Here is an 18,964-nt window from a genome sequence, read left to right on the forward strand (position 1 = left end):
AAGTCTTACCAAACTGGACAGGCTTTGGGCTTTGGCCTAGCAATGGACTATGCCTGGTATCTGAGGACCAGCCCAAGTAAGTTTGGAGAAGGCTGGTGACCAGATGATGAATTTTTCAGTCTCAACAACTCATGAAGATTATCTACCAAGGCCAGTAACGGTTGGCCCCTGTGGTCATGCCCACCTTGATTGCCTTCACAGATCCTTGAAGTAAGTCAGGTTAGGCAGCACTTAAGTCTTCTGCCTAACAGTTATGCATGGGGTGGCTCAACTTTGACCTCAAATCTAGGTGTGACTCAGGAGCTGCTTGGGCCCTTCAGTACCAAACCACAACTGAGGTGGACCCAAGAAGGCCACAACCACTCAAGAAGTTGAGGGCATAGGATCTAGAGTCTGGTGTTCCAGGATCCCTTGGGGATCTCAAGTTACTCCAAGAAGTTTCATTGGGTGTGGGAAGCTGGTAAGTTGTAGGGAACAAATGACACCCCCCTTGCCCTTCCAACATTAAGATGCTACAGGCTTTCCAAGGCTTACCCAATTCAAAACCTCACAAGTTGGTCCCAGAGGCTGTCAAGGATCACTCTGGCATTCTGGTGAAACCTATGTACCCTTCTCAGAATAATGTTTCCAAATGCGTAAAATAAGATACAGAATACAAAGGAAAGGAATTATCTTGAAACACATTTATCAAAATACCTTTTATGGATCCCAAGTTAAGAACCCCTGTTGTAGAACTACGTTGGCATTTAGGCACAGGTCAGAACACTCAGCTGCCTAAACGTGGGAGCCAGATAGTAAAATCTCTATTGATCTAAGGATAATTGATCATTGCCTGACATGTAGTGAGTGATTAATAAATGTCTTATCTGTCTGTCTGTCTGTCTATCTATCTAGCACTTACTTTATCAGCTGCTAACAGATACAAAGATACGGTTTGGATGATTTTTCATCTGGTTTGGCCATAGAGGGCAGAGTGAGAGTCTTCTCATGGCCTGTCATCTCTATGTCCCTTACCTGTAGAGGCCAGCAGATGCTGTGGGTTACTGGAAATCCCCTTTTTCACATTGCGTAAGTTGATAATGTACTTGGTGCTGGGCTGCAGGTTGTGAATCTCATAACTCAGCTGATCTTTGGGGACCTTAACCTGCTTCATTGAAGTATCCACCCCCAGGGGATAGTAGCTGAGCAGGTAATGGTCTACATCCACTTCTGGATCCCAGTGCACCAGCAGAGAGTCCTCAGTGCTTTTGAGTAGCTGCAGACTCTGAGGAGCAGGAACTAGAAACAAAAGGAGTGTGGAGAGACAGAGGAATCCATCAGTATGGATTTATTAAGCTGCTCTCAAGTCCCCAGTCCTTTCCTGGAGGCTAGGGGATAACCCAGGAAGGTGATCGAGGAAGGCAAGTGATGTCTGAAAACAAGGGATATGATAGTCCCAGGGTACTTTGCCATGGTCAGACCACATCTAGAGTATTATGTACAGTTTTAGGTACCACATTTTAAGAAGAACATTGACAAACTGGAGAGGGAGGGAGAAGGGAGGGAGGAGGGAGGGAGGGAGGAAGGAAGGAAGAAAAGAAGAAAGGAAGGAAGGAAGGAAAGAAGGAAGGAAAGAGGGAGGGAGAGAGGGAGGAGGGAGGAGGGAGGGAGGGAGGAAGGAAGGAAGGAAGGAAGGAAGGAAGGAAGGAAGGAAGGAAGGAAGGAAAGAAGGAAGGAAGGAAGGAAGGAAGGAAGGAAGGAAAGAAGGAAGGAAGGAAGGAAGGAAGGAAGGAAAGAAGGAAGGAAGGAAGGAAGGAAGGAAGGAAGGAAGGAAGGAAGGAAGGAAGGAAGGAAGGAAGGAAGGAAGGAAGGAAGGAAGGAAGGAAGGAAGGAAGGAAGGAAGGAAGGAAGGAAGGAAGGAAGGAAGGAAGGAAGGAAGGAAGGAGGAAAGAAGGAAGGAAGGAAGGAAGGAAGGAAGGAAGGAAGGAAGGAAGGAAGAGAAAGAGGGAGAAAGGCAGAGAGGGAGGGGAGGAGGAAGGGAGGGAGAAAAGAGGGAAGTAGAGAAGGAGGGAAGAAGAGAGGAAAAGTTGGAATAGGAATAGCCTAGGAAGAGATGCTTCTTACCCTGGGAGCAGTCCAGGCCAGTGAAGCCCTCCTCACAGTAACACTCTCCTGTGTCACAGAAGCCATGGCCACTGCAGTCATTGGGACACCTCTTCTCACTGCAGTCCTCCGATGTGAAATCCTCATGGCAATGGCAAACGCCCCTCACACAGACTCCGTTCCCACTGCAGTTCTCAGGGCAGGGCAGGTAGCCACAGTCCTCACCAATGTAGGGCTCATCACAAATGCATCGGCCATCCACACAGCGCCCATGGCCGCTGCACCCCCCAGGACAGCTGGGGAGGGAGCAGTCAGGGCCTTCCCAGCCTTCATCACATCTGCACCCACAAGTGTCTTGGGTGAAAATTCCGTGCCCACTGCAAAGGTTGCTGAGGCCTGAGCAGAAAAGTATCAGGTAGCAAGGAACAAAGAAAGAAGAAGTGGAGGGGGGAGCAGGGAGATATGGAAAAGGAAAAACAAATAATGATGATTTGGAAACACCAAGGGAGACCTGAGAATCTTCTTCCCTAGAAATCTTAGAGAAATAACATTCATCTCTTCTATCTATAGATATTAATTCAGATATGCTTTGTAGCCAGAGGTGGGTGCTAGACTCAACTAATTGAGTGTGATGAAGCAAGGCCTGAAACCAACCTATTTCAGACTCCCCCAAAACCCATCACCCAGTCCATTTCTTCAGTTCTCCAACATAAGATTAGACAAACCACCTCATTTCCCCATTTTTTCTCATTCCAAATAACAATTATATGAATTCTCCTGATGCTTTCCTTCTCTATGATTTTCTTTTTTTTTCTTTTTAGTAGGGGAGGGAGTGAGAACAGGGGCCCAGACCTGTGATTTTGTTGGTTTGGAGAAATCCCAGTGAGGAAACTCATGGTGCCAATATAGGCCGACATCTACCCTACGACATATAGTAATAGAGAATTGTAACTCCAAGGTCAGTTCTCTATCCATTACAAAATGGTTGCCTCTTATGGTAAATCCATAATACATAGTAATAATAATAATAATAATAACTCACATTCATGAGAGGCAGTATGATCCAAGGGATAGAGAGCTGACCTTGGAATGACGAATCCCTGGGTTGGAGTTCCACCTCTGACATATGCTGGCTCTGTGACCCTGAGCAAGCAATTGAATTTGTCAATGCTCTAATAACTCTCTAAGGTGATCTATTCAAGAGGAGGTGCTGAGCTGCACTGAAAGGCAGGGAGTTTCCTCATCTGGGAGATCGCTATTCCAAAGAAACCACAGGGCTAATCCTCATACCTTATATTTGCATGGCCCTCATTTAAAGTTTTCAAAGTGCTTTCTTATACATCAGCTCATCTGATCCATACAACATGCTAGCAGTGTTGTTATCCTAATTTTTTTTCGATGAGAGACCTGACCATCCAAAAGATCAAATAGAGTCCATGGTCACACAGCTGTGGCAGTGACAAGATCAGGATCTGATAATTTTCTTATTCCTACTCTAGGCTTTCTTATTTTCTACCTGTTGCAAAAGGGACAGTTTTTTAGCTGCTTTGAAAGATGTTAGATTACTAGACCTAATAGAATAATACAAAGAAGAACTTAATCACAGAAAGACCCATGACTGAAGGTTTAATTAGATTTCAGGTCTCCTGGTTTGTGAACCAAGGAATCCTGCTTTTCCTTGTTATATAAAGCTAGGTTATTCAAGGCTAGAGTCTTGTTCTCTGAATTAAGGCCAAATAAAATTCAAGGATGGTGGTTCTGACCAACTAGAAGATGGTTCAAAACAGTCAGATGGCTGTGTAATAGAGTATAAAGAACCTTGGCTCTGGAGACAGAAGATCTGGATTCAAAATCTAACTCTGCTGCCTACTACCTCGGTGTCCATGGGAAAGTTTCTTTCCTTTTCTGAGCCTTGGTTTTCTCATGTATAAAATGAGAATAATGGACTAAGATGAACCCAAAGGTCCCTTTCTATTCTAAATCGCATGGTTATCCAGGGATAAACATATCTTTGGGGGGATTAAGCAGATACTGGGTTTTTTTTTCCCCACAGATGTCAGTTTTCACTGTGTCTATACTTAGAGGTAAGTGATGGGCAGATTGACCGTGGAAACAAGGTCTTGAATCTCTAACTGTATGCCCCTATCCTTGCCTCCATATTGCAGATGGTCAAGACCTCCGTGACTTCCTGTTCTCTCATGTCCTCTCCTGCTTCCTATATTGTCTCCCTTTCTTCCTACAATGAGTTTCCAAAGTGGACTACGCCCATCTTCCCTTCCTTTTGGAAGATCTGTACCCCATGTACTATGACTCCATGTGCGTTATATTAGGGATGCTATTGTACCTCTCTTTCCACCTCTTAAATAATCAAGGTGGGTTTTGTTAACTTTCAGTCAGACAGGAATCTAATTGGGCCCCAAGTGAAAAAAGATAGACCACAATAGTGTGGAGCACAGTGATAGGCAGCCAGTCAACTGTGGGACCAAATGACCTAGATATGGCATCTCTCATCATTAAAACCCAGAGCTTGGAACTAAAAGAAAGAGACTTCCTGCCTCAGTTACCAAGAAATCCCTGTTCTCTGAGTCTGGGCCTCCAGGAAAGTACCTACACTTTAGGACCCTGAAGAAAGATCAGAAAACTAGGGAGCAGATCTCAGCTGAGGTGGTGATGGGGTGGGGGAGGGATTGGATGAGAGAGGGAAGGAAGCCTAGCTCCTTCAGAAACATGAGAACTCAGAAATAGCCTAAGTACTGAGTAATCCACCAAAAATAGACTATCCCCACCCACATCACCTCACTCATATTAATTTGCTGGGAAAGGGTCTCTGACTTACTTTACCTTCTCAGAGATATGGTTGCCCCTGAAGTATCACTTTTTATTCATACTTTTTCCCCACACTTACTTTGCCCTCCCACCAAGTTGCCTCTGTCCAGTCCTCTGTCTTAACTCTAAGTAGAATCCCAACCAAATTGACTTCACAGGGTGGCGGCTAGCATTGTAAATAAAGAAGCTAAGGATGAGGGAGCCCCAGGGGAAAGGGTTAATAACTGGACAAATTTGGAGGAGGAAGGCCATAGGACATTATAGAGAAAACAACAAGCCCATTGGAGAAAAGGCAGTGTGGCCCAATAGAAGGAGTACTGGGCTGGAGTCAGAAAACTTGGGTTTGAATTTGGGCCCTGCTGTAACCTTGGGTCAGCTGTTTCACCTGTCCAGCTTTGTTTCCTCATTTTTGAAAATGAGGACGATGTTGTTGTTGTTATTATTGTTATTGTGTCCTTTCATTCGTATCCAACTCTCCATGACCCCATTTGGGGTTTTCTTAGCAGATATACTGGAGTGGTTTGCCATATCCTTCCCCAGCTTGTTTTACAGTTGAGGAACTGAAGCAAACAGGGTGAGGTATATTATGATCTCTTCCAGCTCTAAGAGACTTCTATGCAAGCTTTATCTGAACAAAATAAACAGCATTTACATTTTAAGTAAAATAATATGCAAAACGGCATATAATATCTGAGTCAACATTTGGGGCTTCTTTGTGTTTTTAATTAAAAAATAGAACTCTATTACTGTTTGTAATTCAGGCTGTTAACATCTTCCTTGGGGCTAAGACTGGATTTGTAGGGAATGATAATAGCAAACATTTATGTAGCCCCTTAAGATTTGAAAAGTGCTTTACATTCTGTATCTCATTTGATTCTCACAACAACCCTGCGAGACAGGTGTAATTATTATCCCCATTTATAGATGAGGAAACTGAGGCTGAGAAAGGTTAAAAATTTTGCCCAAGGTCATATGTCTAGTAAGTATCTGAGCCAAGTTTTAAATGCAGATCTTCCTAACTCCAAGTCTGGCCCTTTGTCCCCTATGTCACATATGACCAGTTGGGGAATTCTTTTTTATATATATAGTTACTAAATTGGATTTTTTTCAATTAACAAACATTTATTTTCTCTCCTCCCCATCTTCCGTTTGCTTCAAGAAAACTCTTTGTAATACAGTTAAGCAAAACAAATTCCCACTTGGCCATATCCTAAAAGGGAAGCACTTAGACAGACTTAAAAGCTTAAAAAACAATCCACCACGATTCCAGAGAACAAATGAGACCTCCTGATAGGAAGGTCATGAACTAAATATGTAGCTGGATAATTCCTGACTGAAATCCTTAAGAAGCTTCAGGGCAATTCCAGAGCTCTGGAACCTGTCCCTCACCAGGAGCTGTTACCCATGAAGCTCCTGTCTATGCACAGGACAATGGCACCATGAGGATGCAAGAGCAAGGACTAGGAATGCCACAGGCATCATGGACCATGGCTCACACTGGGACCATCCATCAGAAAAGACATGCATTCACCTGGGGCTCCCTGGCAGCACTGCTGGGTACCACACTTCTCTTTCATCTCTGCCATCTCTTCCTCCAGCTTCTTCACCCGGGCCAACAGGTCCTGGAGGCTGCCTGACAATTCGCAGTCTCCCTTTGGGGTCTGAAGGCGGATATTGTGCCGGAAGATGATATTCTGTTCTTCACCAGCCTCCCCAGGGAGGAGCAGCATTCCCCCATCATCTCGGAGTGGTTCAGGATCAGCCTCCACCTGGATCAGGGAGGACTTCGGTACATCAATCTTGTAGGTGTGGCTAAACATAACCTGCTTCTCTTGATTGCTGCAAATGACAGGGTCAGGAGTTGCTGGAGCTGATGCTGTCTGTAATATGGACCAGAGCAGGAGCCCCAAAGGGAAATAAAAGATATGGTAGAAACCCATCATGGGCTTCCTTGGAGCCGAGAAGAATGGATTCTTCCCAGAGGCCTGTATCCAGAAAAGAAAATAAAAAAAGAGTCACAGGACCATAGAGTGGCAGAGTTAGAGGCCACTGTGTCCAGCCCCACCACACATTTTACAGATGAGGAAACTGAGGACCAGAAAAGTCAATTGATTTGCCCACAATCACACAGCCAGTAAGCGGCAACATTAGGACTCAAACCTAGGTCTTCTGGCACCTCCCCCCAGTCCTCATTCATGGATTTCAAGAATTTCCATGGAAATGACACAACACATTGGTCCACCATCCCCTGGTAGCTTCCCAGAGCAGGACGTTGAGCCCAGATATTAGCTGCCCTGCTTCCACTGCTATCATGGGACCTACTGCCCTGGGAGACTGATGACATAGACCCTTAACCTCAAGCAGTAGTTGGAAGTTCACAACTCATTTCCTCTGAGTACTACAAACTATTTCCCCATTCTGTTTTGCTATAACTCTAAGTTCCTACCAAGTTGAAATGGATCAGAACCGGATTACATTGACATGTAACTTAGACGCCTTTAAAATGAACAACTACATTTTAAACTCTATTCTTGTACTAACCTAGCAACAACATTGAAAAGTCAATCTGATTCTTTACCAATTACCAATTAACACACCATCCTCTTAGGAGCAGAATTCTGTAACTAACTTGGAATGCCTGGGGAATTTTGGAGAGTGTGAATTAATTAATAAATAAATGCACAAGCATTTATTAAGCACTTATTATGTGTAATGCACTGTGCTAATTGCTACAGATACAAAGAAAAAGAAAAATATTGTCTACCCTCAAGGAGCTTATGTTCTAATGGGAAAAACAACATGTACATATAGGTATATACAAGATCCACACAAAGTAGAGACAAGGTAACCATAGAGGAGAAGGTACTAGCAACCAAGGTGCAGAGGGGGGAGAGGAAAGGGCTTCTGTCATAAATTGTGCTTGAGCTGAATTGAAGGAAACCACGGATTCTGAGAAGCAGAGGCAAGGAGAAGGTGCATCCCAGACACAGAGGATAGCCAATGCATGGAGATGGAGATGAGTGTTGTTTATGAGAAACTGTTGTGTGCACAGATGGGAGTAATATGTAAGAAGACAATTAAAATAAGAAGGGGTCAGGATATAAAGAGCTTTAAATTCCAAAAAAGAGGGGTTTATAGTTGATTCCAGAGGTCGTAAGGAAGCAGTGGAGTTTATTTATTGAGGAGAGGGTGGCATAGTCACATTTGTACTTTAGAAAGATCACTTTGGCAGCTGCATGGGGGATAGATTAGAGTGGGGAGAGACTTCAGACAGAGAAAAAAGTTAGAGGTCTATGTCCACAGTCCAAGCAAGAAGTGATAAAGGCTGAGCTAGGATGTTGGTTGTCTGAGCAGAGAGGAAGAGATATATATGAGAGATGTCATGGAGCTAGATACAACAAGATTTGACAACTATTTGGATTAGAGTTAAGGATGACATTGAGGTTACAATCCTGGGAAAATGGGAGGATGGTGGTACTCTCAACAGTGACAAGAAAGATAAGAAGCAGAGGGATTAGAGGGTTGGAGAAGGGAGAGGAAATAATAAGTTCTGTTTTGGAAAGGTTGAGTTTGCGATATTTTGGGGACATCCATTTAAAAATATCCACTAAATAGAGAAGTAGAACTTATAAGACAGACTAGGGCCAGATACAGAGATTCAGGAGTCATTTGCAAATCATTCGTTCATTGCCATCAAGTAAGCACCTACTGCGTGCCACTGTCAAAAACTCCCCCTTTCTGGTCAAAAACTAAGCTGTAAAAGTTAACTCCTCTTTCCTTGTCCTTTTCATCTCACTAATCTTCTGAGGCACAAATCAACTACAGATGGCTTTCTAAAAGAGGTTTGAATCAATGCAAAATAGCCCACAAACTCTTGCCATAAACCACAGCAGGGCTGCCCAAAACCTTCCCTTACAATGTTTGTTTTTGGAGACTGGAAGATGAGAACCCCCAGAAACCCTAGCATTAGCCCCTAGTGTTACTTGTCATCCTCAGCTGCAACATGATGTCCTTGCTAATTACAGCCCCAAAGATTCCACACATCATTCTCAGATTTTCCTGCACAGGCTGACTGCTCAAAAGATATTGAGGGGGCAAGGGGACCTTTTCAACCTGGCACATCTGTCAAGTGTATAAGAGGAAAAAAAGAATTCTTCTGAATTTTCTACCCAACACACTGAAGGAAAGAGATTTTTCCTTGTTTTAACATGTAGGGGAGGGAGTGACGCAACCAAATTTCTCAGCATAGACATATGTCTGTTGGTGAGAGAAGGGGACAGATTGAGGGCAAAATAGAAATTAGTGGTTCAAAGAAGTACCACTAATGGATGAAGAAGATTTTCCTAATTTTGAGGACTATTAAAATGAGAAATAGTTTCCCAGGAAATGTAATGGAAAGCCCACAGAAATGTATTATAAAACGTCCCTGCCAGCTTCCTAGGCAACAGAGAAGATGTGTCTAGTAGGTCTTTTACATCCATAACTTCTTTAGTTCTGCTCAGGATAGCATTAAGGGGGCATGAGATGCTATGAATAATAAGACTCACAACACATGCTGATCCTCATTTTCTTGGGAGATCTATGAGTTCAGTCCTCCTGATCGTCACCTAAATGGGGATCGTTCCTTGCTCTGTCTACTCCCCACAGGCAGACTCAGTCTGGGTTAATGTACATGTGTTGAAAGAATCCACTAAGAGGTTTGTTAAGTAAGTTGAATGTTTTCTTCCCTGTTAAATTTAAAAGGAATAGAGTTTTCTTTTGAAAGTGAGGGATTCGAGGCATTTCATGGGTACTTTACTAGAATTTTCAAGGCAGCATATCATAGTGGCTAGACCACTGGACTCGGAGTCAGGAAAATCTGAATTCCAATCCTATCTTTGATACTTACTAGCTCTATGAGCATAGGCCAGTCTTAGCTTTGGCATCCTCATTTATAAAAGAAGAATAACAACACTCCCCAGTGTTTCCATGAAGCTCAAATGCGATAATCTACTTAAATGCCAATTATTGCTATATTAACCAATCAGTAAATCCTATTGCTACTCTCCCTTGGCATTGCTAATTCCAGTCTCATTGAAAGAAAAACTATAGATAAATGGGAACTTTTTCCTATCAAAGAAGTGGGCTTGTTAACATGAGAAGTTGGAGACTTCCTTTCCTGGGAGAACACTGGAGAGTGTTAAATTGTTCAACTATTGGATTAAACTGGAGAAACTAATGTCTATCTGGGATGGCTTAGTGCAGGGATCCTAACCTGAGATCTGTGAACTTCAAAAAAAAAATTTGACAGGGAGCAGCTAGGTAGCATGGTAGATAGAGTACTGGCCCTAGAGTCAGGAGAACCTGAGTTCAAATCTAGCCTCAGACACTTACTAGCTGTGTGACCCTGGGCAAAAAAACAAATTGCCTAGCCCCCCCAAAAAAATTTATTATCATATTTCACTATATTTGGCTTCCTTTAGAATTCTATTTATTTTATCCTATGCACTCAAAAACATCATATGCTTCACCAGACTATCAAATGGGTCCATGTCACACACATGAAAAAAGGTTAAGAACTCCTAGTTTAGATAAAAGTCTGACTAGGGACAGGGGGATGGTAGATGACTCCTCCAAAACAGTATTTAGATGACTTACTTTCCATTCAAATTCTCTGAAAAGAAACTGGCACACTGGGATAGGAATGAATAATACTGTCTGCCCTGAACAAAGAGCTGAAACCAATTTCTAGCCACTGCTACAGATATTTATATTTAATGACAGGGTTTTCTCCTTCCCCCTCTTCCCTCACCCCAACATTATCATTAACCACAAATTGGTATAAATGAAGGCACCATTTCTGGCTTTAGAACTCTACTATCTGCGATTTCCAAAAGAGTCACTTAGGAAGATATTCCTAATGGTCTAAGCATTTTGGCAGACACCCATGCGTTATACATAATCTTCGTCTCTCTTCCTACTGACTAGATGATTCTAGTTATTTCCCCAATTCATGCCTCAATCTCTTCATCTGTGAAATAGGAGCAGCATTCTAATTTAGCCTTCTATCCCAACCCACAGGAGTATCAGAATTGCCCAATGATTGGTTCCAAACACTGCTAGAAAATTAGGTTTAAAATCCTGTTCACTCCAGCACAGGTGTGTTTCTAAACTCAACAAGAACTAAAGAAATTTGCTCCAATGGGATGGGAAAATTGATACTGATGTTTTAACTTTCAAGAAAGTATCTGACAACCACAGAGACTGACATGTCCATAATAACTAGCAGCAGATCCTGATATTTTAGAGAGACAAATGAACCAATGGCAGGACCTCGTCTCTGTTTTTGACAACCCCCTTCCTATTCCCTTACTCTTTCCCACACACACACTTTCCTTTTGCCAAGACATTTCTTCCCCTTGAGAGATCTAACAGGCCTTAACAAACAAATCGTTATTCTTTCACAGCTGAAAGAGATGTGGCAATCCTGAATGCTTCCCAGAGTTACAGCCACAGGGGTTGAGTCAGAATTCCTGACCAAGGTAGGTCTCTATCAACCAAACATTTAACCCATTGGCTGAGCCAGCTAAGAATCTAGCATCCTAGCACCATGAGAACATGTCTATCATGCTTCATGATGGAAGTCTGCCCCAGCTCCCACATCATTACAGGACACTGGGTCAAGCTGCTCCCTACAGAAAAAAGATCAAACCGGGTAGGACCTCAGCACAGAGGGACCATTTACTCTCCCTCTGAGCTCATTCAGATTCTTTCTCTGCGCTTTGCTCCCATTGATATAATTTAGGTGACTTTACAATGGTCTTTGGCTTGAAGCAGCAAGCTGCTGACCTGCATTTAGATGGGGAAACCATTCAGCATGTATTGACTTTACCTCAATGTCATATCCATCACCCAGAGCTACATTTATTTTTATAAACATTACCATGGCAATTGTGGAAATCCCATGGTCAAAATCAAGTGAGTATCAAATCCAGCCAACTCAAAATAAAACGAGTATTTCTGAGAGGGCCCCTGAACTTGGGGGCCAAGCAGAATCCAAAACTGAGACTATTTTTTTCTGGATAATCCAAGCCAAACTTCTTTAATTTCAACAGATAGGTCATGGAGGGGGTTGGGCTTCAATTATCAAGATAATTAAGATTGTGACACCCTGGATAGACACTGAAACTCCCCAACTGTCTGTCAGCAACATTTTTTTTGTGATGCAGCATGGTGTTAAAAAAAAAAAAGGCAATGTCATAAAGGGGAAAGACCACTAGCTTCAGAGTCAGGAAACCTGGGATCAAATCCTAGCTCTGACATTTATTTGTGTGACCTTAAGCAAATGCCTTATCCTTTATGATCCTTAGTCTCTACCTCCCACAATGGGGATAACAATCCTTGTATTACCAACCTCACAGGGTTGCTATATGGAAAATACTTTGCAAAGTTCTGTGAAGATTGTTGTGATTACTACATGCTCACAGAAGAGTGATACTCAGAGGATGCTCAGATGCTCAGAGAAAAGAGCAGCTTGGCCTTGAGTTAGGTGACCTGCTCAGCTTCGCCAAGCCCACAAGCTATGTAACCTCTGGAATTTAACTTCTCTCCACATTTCCTCACCTCTCAAGTGCAGACTGTAGGATTAATATCTAAAGGGGACCTTAGAGTTCATCTGGTCTAGCCCTACCATTTTACAGATGAATAAAACTCTAAGAATCTGTTATAGGGATCTATAAAATGAGCCCTAACTCACTGGGCTGTAGAGTGGTTCAAATGAGATTGCAGATGTAAAGTACTTCACAAACATTAAAGCACTATATAAATGCTAGCTATAGCAGGATAGGACAAGTGGGACTTTATCCTAGGCCTTCCTCCACCAGTTATGAGGCACTCCATTATGCCACCCGCCCCACTTCTCCACTCACACACCCATAATACACGCAGCAGGGAAAAGGCCTGAACAGATACATGAATACATGATACATGAACCTGCTTGGCTTGGGTCAGGTCAGCAGGTAACTACTGGTCCTTTCTGGTTACACTGAGTTCACATCTCAGGGGAAGGATTCGTAGTTTTCCGTGTCTAGGGACAGAAATGGTGATTATGGAGGCAAGATCAATTCCACTCCTGTGGAGCTCCCTAGATGGTCCATGCACAGACTAACTAGAAGCTAGTTAATAAGAATAAAGTTGATGTTACTTTTGAAACATTCTCTTGTCTGTGCTTCCTTCTGAACTTTCTTTTCTCTTTTGGGCATTTTAAAATATGTTTGTGCGGCTGTCTTTTGGGGGGAAGGGAGGCATCACTGTTGCTAATCCTCCCTCCTCTTACCCCCTCCTCCAATTAAAAATTAAAAAAGAAAAAAAACCTTCTGATAGCTGTTTCTCAATCTTCACTCTTCTTGAGACTTCGTGGCAGGTGTTAACACTGTTGATCACCTCCTAGATATGGCTCTCCTCCCTGGGATTTCATGACAATGATCTCTCCTGGTTTTTCCTCCCAGCTGCCCCCTCCCCAGTCTTACACAGCTTCTCAGTCTCCTTTGCTGCATCTTCATCCACTTCCCAACACTAAGCATGATCCTAAGGCTCTCTCCTGGACCCTCTTCTCTAGCTCTTCCCTTTTTCTCAGTGATTTCATCAGCTCTTATGGAATCAGTTATCATCTCTTTAAATGACTCTCAAATCTACAAATTGCAGCCCTAATTTCTCTCCTAACCTCCAGTCCTGCTTCACCAACTGTTAGACATCTCCATGTGGTTAGTTCCTAGGCATCTCAAACTCAACACATTTAAAAGGGAAATCATGATTTTCCCTCTAAACCTGAACTTCTGTCTATTGGTGGAATGGATAGAGCCCCGGACTTGAAGTCAGAAAGACCCAAGTTTAAATCCTGCCTTATACACTTACTAGCTGTACGACCTTGGGCAAGTCACTTAACAACTTCTGTTTGCATCAGTTTCTTCATCTGTAAAATGGGGTAATAGCACCCTCCTTCCCAGAGTTGTGATGAGGATCAAATGGGATAATATTTATACAATACTTAGGCCAGTGCCTGGCATATAGTAGGTAGTATGGTAGTTGTTATTATTATCATTAGAACCATGATCCTTCTGTTCACCCAGTTCATAACTTTGGCCTCATCTTCCCTTCTTCTTTGTCCCTTATCCCCACATACAATTACTTGTCAAGTCTTACTAATTCTGCACCTACAATGTGTCTCCCCTCCTCTCCATTCTTAAGAGGAACACTCTAGTCTAGTACTTTATCAGCACTTTGAATTACAACAGTCTCCTCCAGATCTCAGTCTCTCTCCTCTATAATTCAGCCTCCACACTGCTGCCAAAGTGATCTTCCTGAAGCACAAATCTGGCCAGGCTGCTCCTCTGCTCAAAAACCTTCTCTTGATCCACTTTACCTCTAATGTAAGATAAAATTCCTCTGCTTATCATTTAAAACCCTTCACAGTCTGGCTCCATTCTACCTTTCCAGGCTAATGTCACATCTGCTATCCTTCCTGCACTCTCCCTTCTAGGTAAACTGGCCTGATTACTGTTCCCTAAATGGGGCCCTTTATCTCTCCCATCTCTGTGCTTTTGCACATGCAGCGGCCAGTTACTGGAGCAAACTCCTTCTTGACTTTGACCTCCTAGAATTCCTACTTTCCTCCAAAGCTAAGCTCACGTACTCACTTCTACCAGAAGGCTTCCCGGATCTCCTTAGTTATTAGGGCTCTCTTCCTCCTCAAATTATCACCTATATGAGATGCTTCTATCTGTATATTCTATCCTCCCAGTAGAACATAAGCTCCTAGAGGGTGAACACTGCTTATATCCCCAGAGTCCTGTACAGTGCCTTTGGATTGAAATGACATCTTGTTATGGTTCCTACAACCATCCCACCAGTTAGCAGAGCAAGTAAGGCTGTAAGTCGCCGGTATAGGGTAACAATAGGAAATGGATACTAAGAGTGTGAGGGAGGAAACAAAAAAGTCACTTGCCAAAATTGCCTCCTAAATGAATTAAGGCCACATCCAGAGACCATGTGCTAAATTAAGAAAAGCTAAGTAGGCCCCAATGAATCGCCCTAGGTCTGCAAGCTGCAGATAAGCACCAGACATTCGCAGTAAAACCAGAGAAACGTTATGCTAATAAGGCAACCCTAAGGTGGTACAGATAAGACTTAGGCCATCCCCCAATTAGAACCCTATTAAAATAGGACCCCAAAGCCTTGCCCCTTTAGCACTCTTCCAATTGCTATGGGTCCAAGCTACCAGAGCATTCCCAACTCCCCTCTGTAGTTACTGAAATGGCTTTATGGGCCTCTCTCCCTCCCAGGCTGTCTGCCTCCCTCTCCCAGCCCACTCCCCATGCTGGCTGCCCCTCTATTCTTTGTGCCTTATTAAAGTATGATTGATTCCTCATTCACTGCCAGTGTGATCTTTCCCAGGGAGTATCCAAAGAATTGGGCTTGTTCACCCTGACCCAACCAGGACCTCCTCAAGGTCTCTTTCCTCACAGTATAAACCAGATACCTGGGCTGAGCCTTAATTTGCCAGCAACCACAACTACCACGGGCAAGCATGGCACCCTGAATCTAATGACAGAAAACAAAGGCTGACAAGAAACCCTGGGTCCCTCTGGATAAGGATCTGCCCTCAGGCTGGGCTTAATAGAACAGCCTTGCACAAAGTTAATAAATGATTATTGGATTGGATTACAAGCTGCCAGATGATCCAAATGGGTGAGCCTTTCTCTTTACTCATGACAGTGTCTTATAGTTTCTGTGTCCCTATCCCCCACCCCCAACTGACAGCAACTGTCCTGTACAGAAAGTCCTAGTTATAGCTGTGTAGATATGGAAACTCAGATCCAGAGAGATAAGTGACTTCCTAAGGCTTTATAGGAAATAAATGGAAGAGAGTTAGGATTTGAACCCAGGGTCTTTGACTCCAAATCCATCACTCCCACAATTCCATTACAACATGGTGTCCCCAAAAAAGTTTTATCCAAACGTAACAATATCTACCCATATCTACTCTGTCCATTTATAGTCAGAATCAAATGAGATGTTTATGAAAATTTTTGAAAGGTTGAAATTACTAAATAATGATGATGTATAATCATTATTCCTTAGGCAAATTATAATCGGACCAAATTAGATTTTGTCCCAGGTACAAATTAAGAACATTATGTTTGCTCTTCTCTTGACTTTAGATCACTTCCCGATAGGAGTTTTAACTGTAACAAAAGAAAGCAGAAAGATGGAAGGAATGAGAAATTGGCATTACAATGATAATATTGGTATCATTAATTAATAGTGTGGTCCACTTTCTCCCCATTTTATAGAGGAGGAAACTGAGGCATAGGAAAATCAAGTGATTCACCTAAGGTCACTGTGTCATACAGAAAATTTGAGAGACGTAATTTCTGGGTAATTAATTCTTTTATTAATCATGCTGGCATATAATTAAAGGGGTCAGTGACACTCTCAAATGCCAAAGAGGTGTTGGCTGACCAGATTCAAGTCCTGCTTCTGATACGTACTGGCAATATGAACTTGAGCAAGTCATTTATTTACCTCTCTGCCTTAGTAGAGGGAGTTTTCTCTCTATGAATTCTCTAAACTAAGGAAATCATAGGTCTAGTAAAAAAAAATACTATATTCAACGGGATCCTTAGCATAACACAGAAACTGGACCTCTTGGAACTTATGCCTGTCCTATGAGACCTTCTACAATCTGTGGCTCAAACAGTTGCCAATAGCTTCCACAGGGGCAGTGAACGCTGTCCACAGGCACTTTCTTAGGAACAGTCTACTACCCACACTTCAAACCAAAAACAAAAGTTTTGAAAGAAAACCTCCAACCACAAGACATTTTGGGAGCAGCCCTACAATTTGCTTTCTTCTTCTACAGGAATCTGTGCAGCAGCCCAAACCAGGCTACTCAGGGGAAAAGGTACTGAGTGAGATGACCTGGGTCTAAATAGGTGACTTTGGACAAGATACTTCACGCCTCTGAGCCTTCTCTGCCTTCTCTGTAAGATGTGAGGATTGGACTAAATAATCCTTAAGGTTACTTCAGTCTCTAAGGACTTATTCTCCAAGGCTAATACATTTTTGTTGAACGATTCATCAGTGAGAAAGAAGAAACTCTCTGTAAAATAATGCCAACCAAATTCTTTATCAACCACCAATGATTTTTCCTCCACTCAGGGGGAAGAAAAAACATACCAGAGTTTTTCCTCCACTCTTTCTCTGCCTCTCAAGTTAGACAGAGTTTGGGAAATGACAAATTCTGAGGAAAGCTGTTTCTATATGGAAACGCACTCCACCCCCTGCTCTACCATGGGGACTAAGCCTTGAATTCTCTTTGCTTTTACTAGGTGAGCTGTCTACTTTCACAGAATCACAGAATCAGAGATTCTTTCTCAGCATAATGCTACAATCTCTTAAGATACCTCTGGAAGACAGGAGCTCAAAAAGCCTCCCTCAGATGCTAAAGGAGTGTGACCCTGGGCAATTCACTTAACCTCTCTCTGCCTTATTTTCCTAATCTGTAAAATAGGGATAATACTAGTACCTCCTGCCCAGGATGGTTGTGAGAAGCAAAAGAAAATATATATGTAAAAGGGCTTGAAAACTTTAAAAAGCCTTATACCTATTATTGTTACTGCTAGCAACACATTCTCCCTAATACCCAGACAACTTCAGTCCTCATTGCTAGCTCATTGTTATCATGAGTGGTTGATTATTGCTACTTTGAGATTTTTCTCACAGTACATTGTACTTCTTTGTAACTCAAATTCAGCCCTCATTAAAGGAAACCTTGCCTGTTGCCAAAGAATGGCTTTCAACATGAGTATGCCCCAGCATTTCTGAAATGTGAAGTTATAACAAGGGAACATGGGAAGGTTATAGAGATATTTTTCCTCTTAATTAGCAGTCAAAGGTAAAAACGGGCATAGTATTCTGATCAAAAGCAAAAGAACTCAAATCCTAACTAGTTTTTTTTGAAGGAAAACGGGATAAGATGGCAATAAAAAATATTAAAATTGTAAAGAAAATCCCCAAAGACAGCATAATAAATAATAATAATAATAAGAGAGAGCATTGCTGAAATACAATAAAATAAAAATACCTTCACATTAGTTTGTTTGGTTTGGGTTTTTTTGCTTTGTTTTGTTTTGTTTTTTTGCCAAATAACTAGAAGACAGCCTTCCTAGGAGTTCAAAGATAGTGCTACTTTCTATTTATATATTTTTATCAATATTCTTTCATTCAATTTCAATAAATTCCCACAAGGTAAACAGACAGCAAGTTTACATTTTCCAGTTAAGGACACTGAGGCAAGAAATATCAAAATGACGTGGTGAACATCACATGTTAAATCCAGGTTGGGGGTGGGGAGGAGGAGGTTCAGGGTAGAAGAATTGTTTTCCTTCACTGCCCATCTAACATATTGTCTCTAAAGCCTACTGTCCCCTTCAGCCACTTTTTTTCTCTCATAGATAAGGGTTTGAAGATCTTGATCCTTACCTCGGAAGTTACTGGGCACACCCCCACTCTTTTGTCACCTTAGGAGAAAACCCTTGAGGGCTTAAGCCTGTCCTGGATCTCCTCTGCCCTCCTTTGTTCCAGAGAACCCTTCTTCCCTCTCTGAGTTTAAATCCCATTTGGATAAGACCAGGATAGCCAATAGGGATGCTTGGGTGTTACCCTTTCTTCCAGAGAGGGATTCCACTTGAGATCTAACAAAGAATTTCTTCCTCCACTCCTCATATTAACTGGAAAAAAGATGCACACTTTTCCCCAGTTCTTCCTTCTGCTTTGTTTACACGGCAGCTAGAAACACTGGAGAATGTTTCCATTTAAGCAGATGAGAAGCTAAGCTACTAAGAGGGTAGAATGTCTTGTGGCAGGGGAGCCAGGGCTTTGGATTTGTACATGCTTATTTATTTGTACAATCTCTTTCCTGTCTTGGGGGTTTCTGAGCCCTTTCTAAAAGTGTCTCTTTAAGCTGAACTCTCGAGCATGTAAGTTTGTTGTGGTCAAACAGAATGAAGTAGAGGCA

At 42.4% G+C, this 18,964-nt stretch overlaps 1 protein-coding gene across 1 annotated transcript in view; it reads right to left on the reverse strand.

Moving 5' to 3' along the window:
* Positions 1 to 18,525, reverse strand: part of TNN (tenascin N) — an 86,051-nt gene extending 67,526 nt beyond the window's left edge. The window contains exons 1-4 of the mRNA XM_020970541.2: positions 18,430 to 18,525; positions 6,440 to 6,893; positions 2,104 to 2,478; positions 1,015 to 1,278 (exon numbers count right to left, since the gene is read on the reverse strand). Of these exons, the coding sequence (XP_020826200.1) occupies positions 1,015 to 1,278; positions 2,104 to 2,478; positions 6,440 to 6,851 (1,051 nt within the window). The 5' untranslated portion in view covers positions 6,852 to 6,893; positions 18,430 to 18,525. The remainder of the gene's footprint in view (positions 1 to 1,014; positions 1,279 to 2,103; positions 2,479 to 6,439; positions 6,894 to 18,429) is intronic.
* Positions 18,526 to 18,964: the final 439 nt, after the last annotated feature.

This window comes from Phascolarctos cinereus, unplaced genomic scaffold (genome assembly GCF_003287225.1).
Source record: "Phascolarctos cinereus isolate Bilbo 61053 unplaced genomic scaffold, phaCin_HiC Scaffold_5;HRSCAF=322, whole genome shotgun sequence".
Classification (NCBI taxonomy): Eukaryota; Metazoa; Chordata; class Mammalia; order Diprotodontia; family Phascolarctidae; genus Phascolarctos; species Phascolarctos cinereus.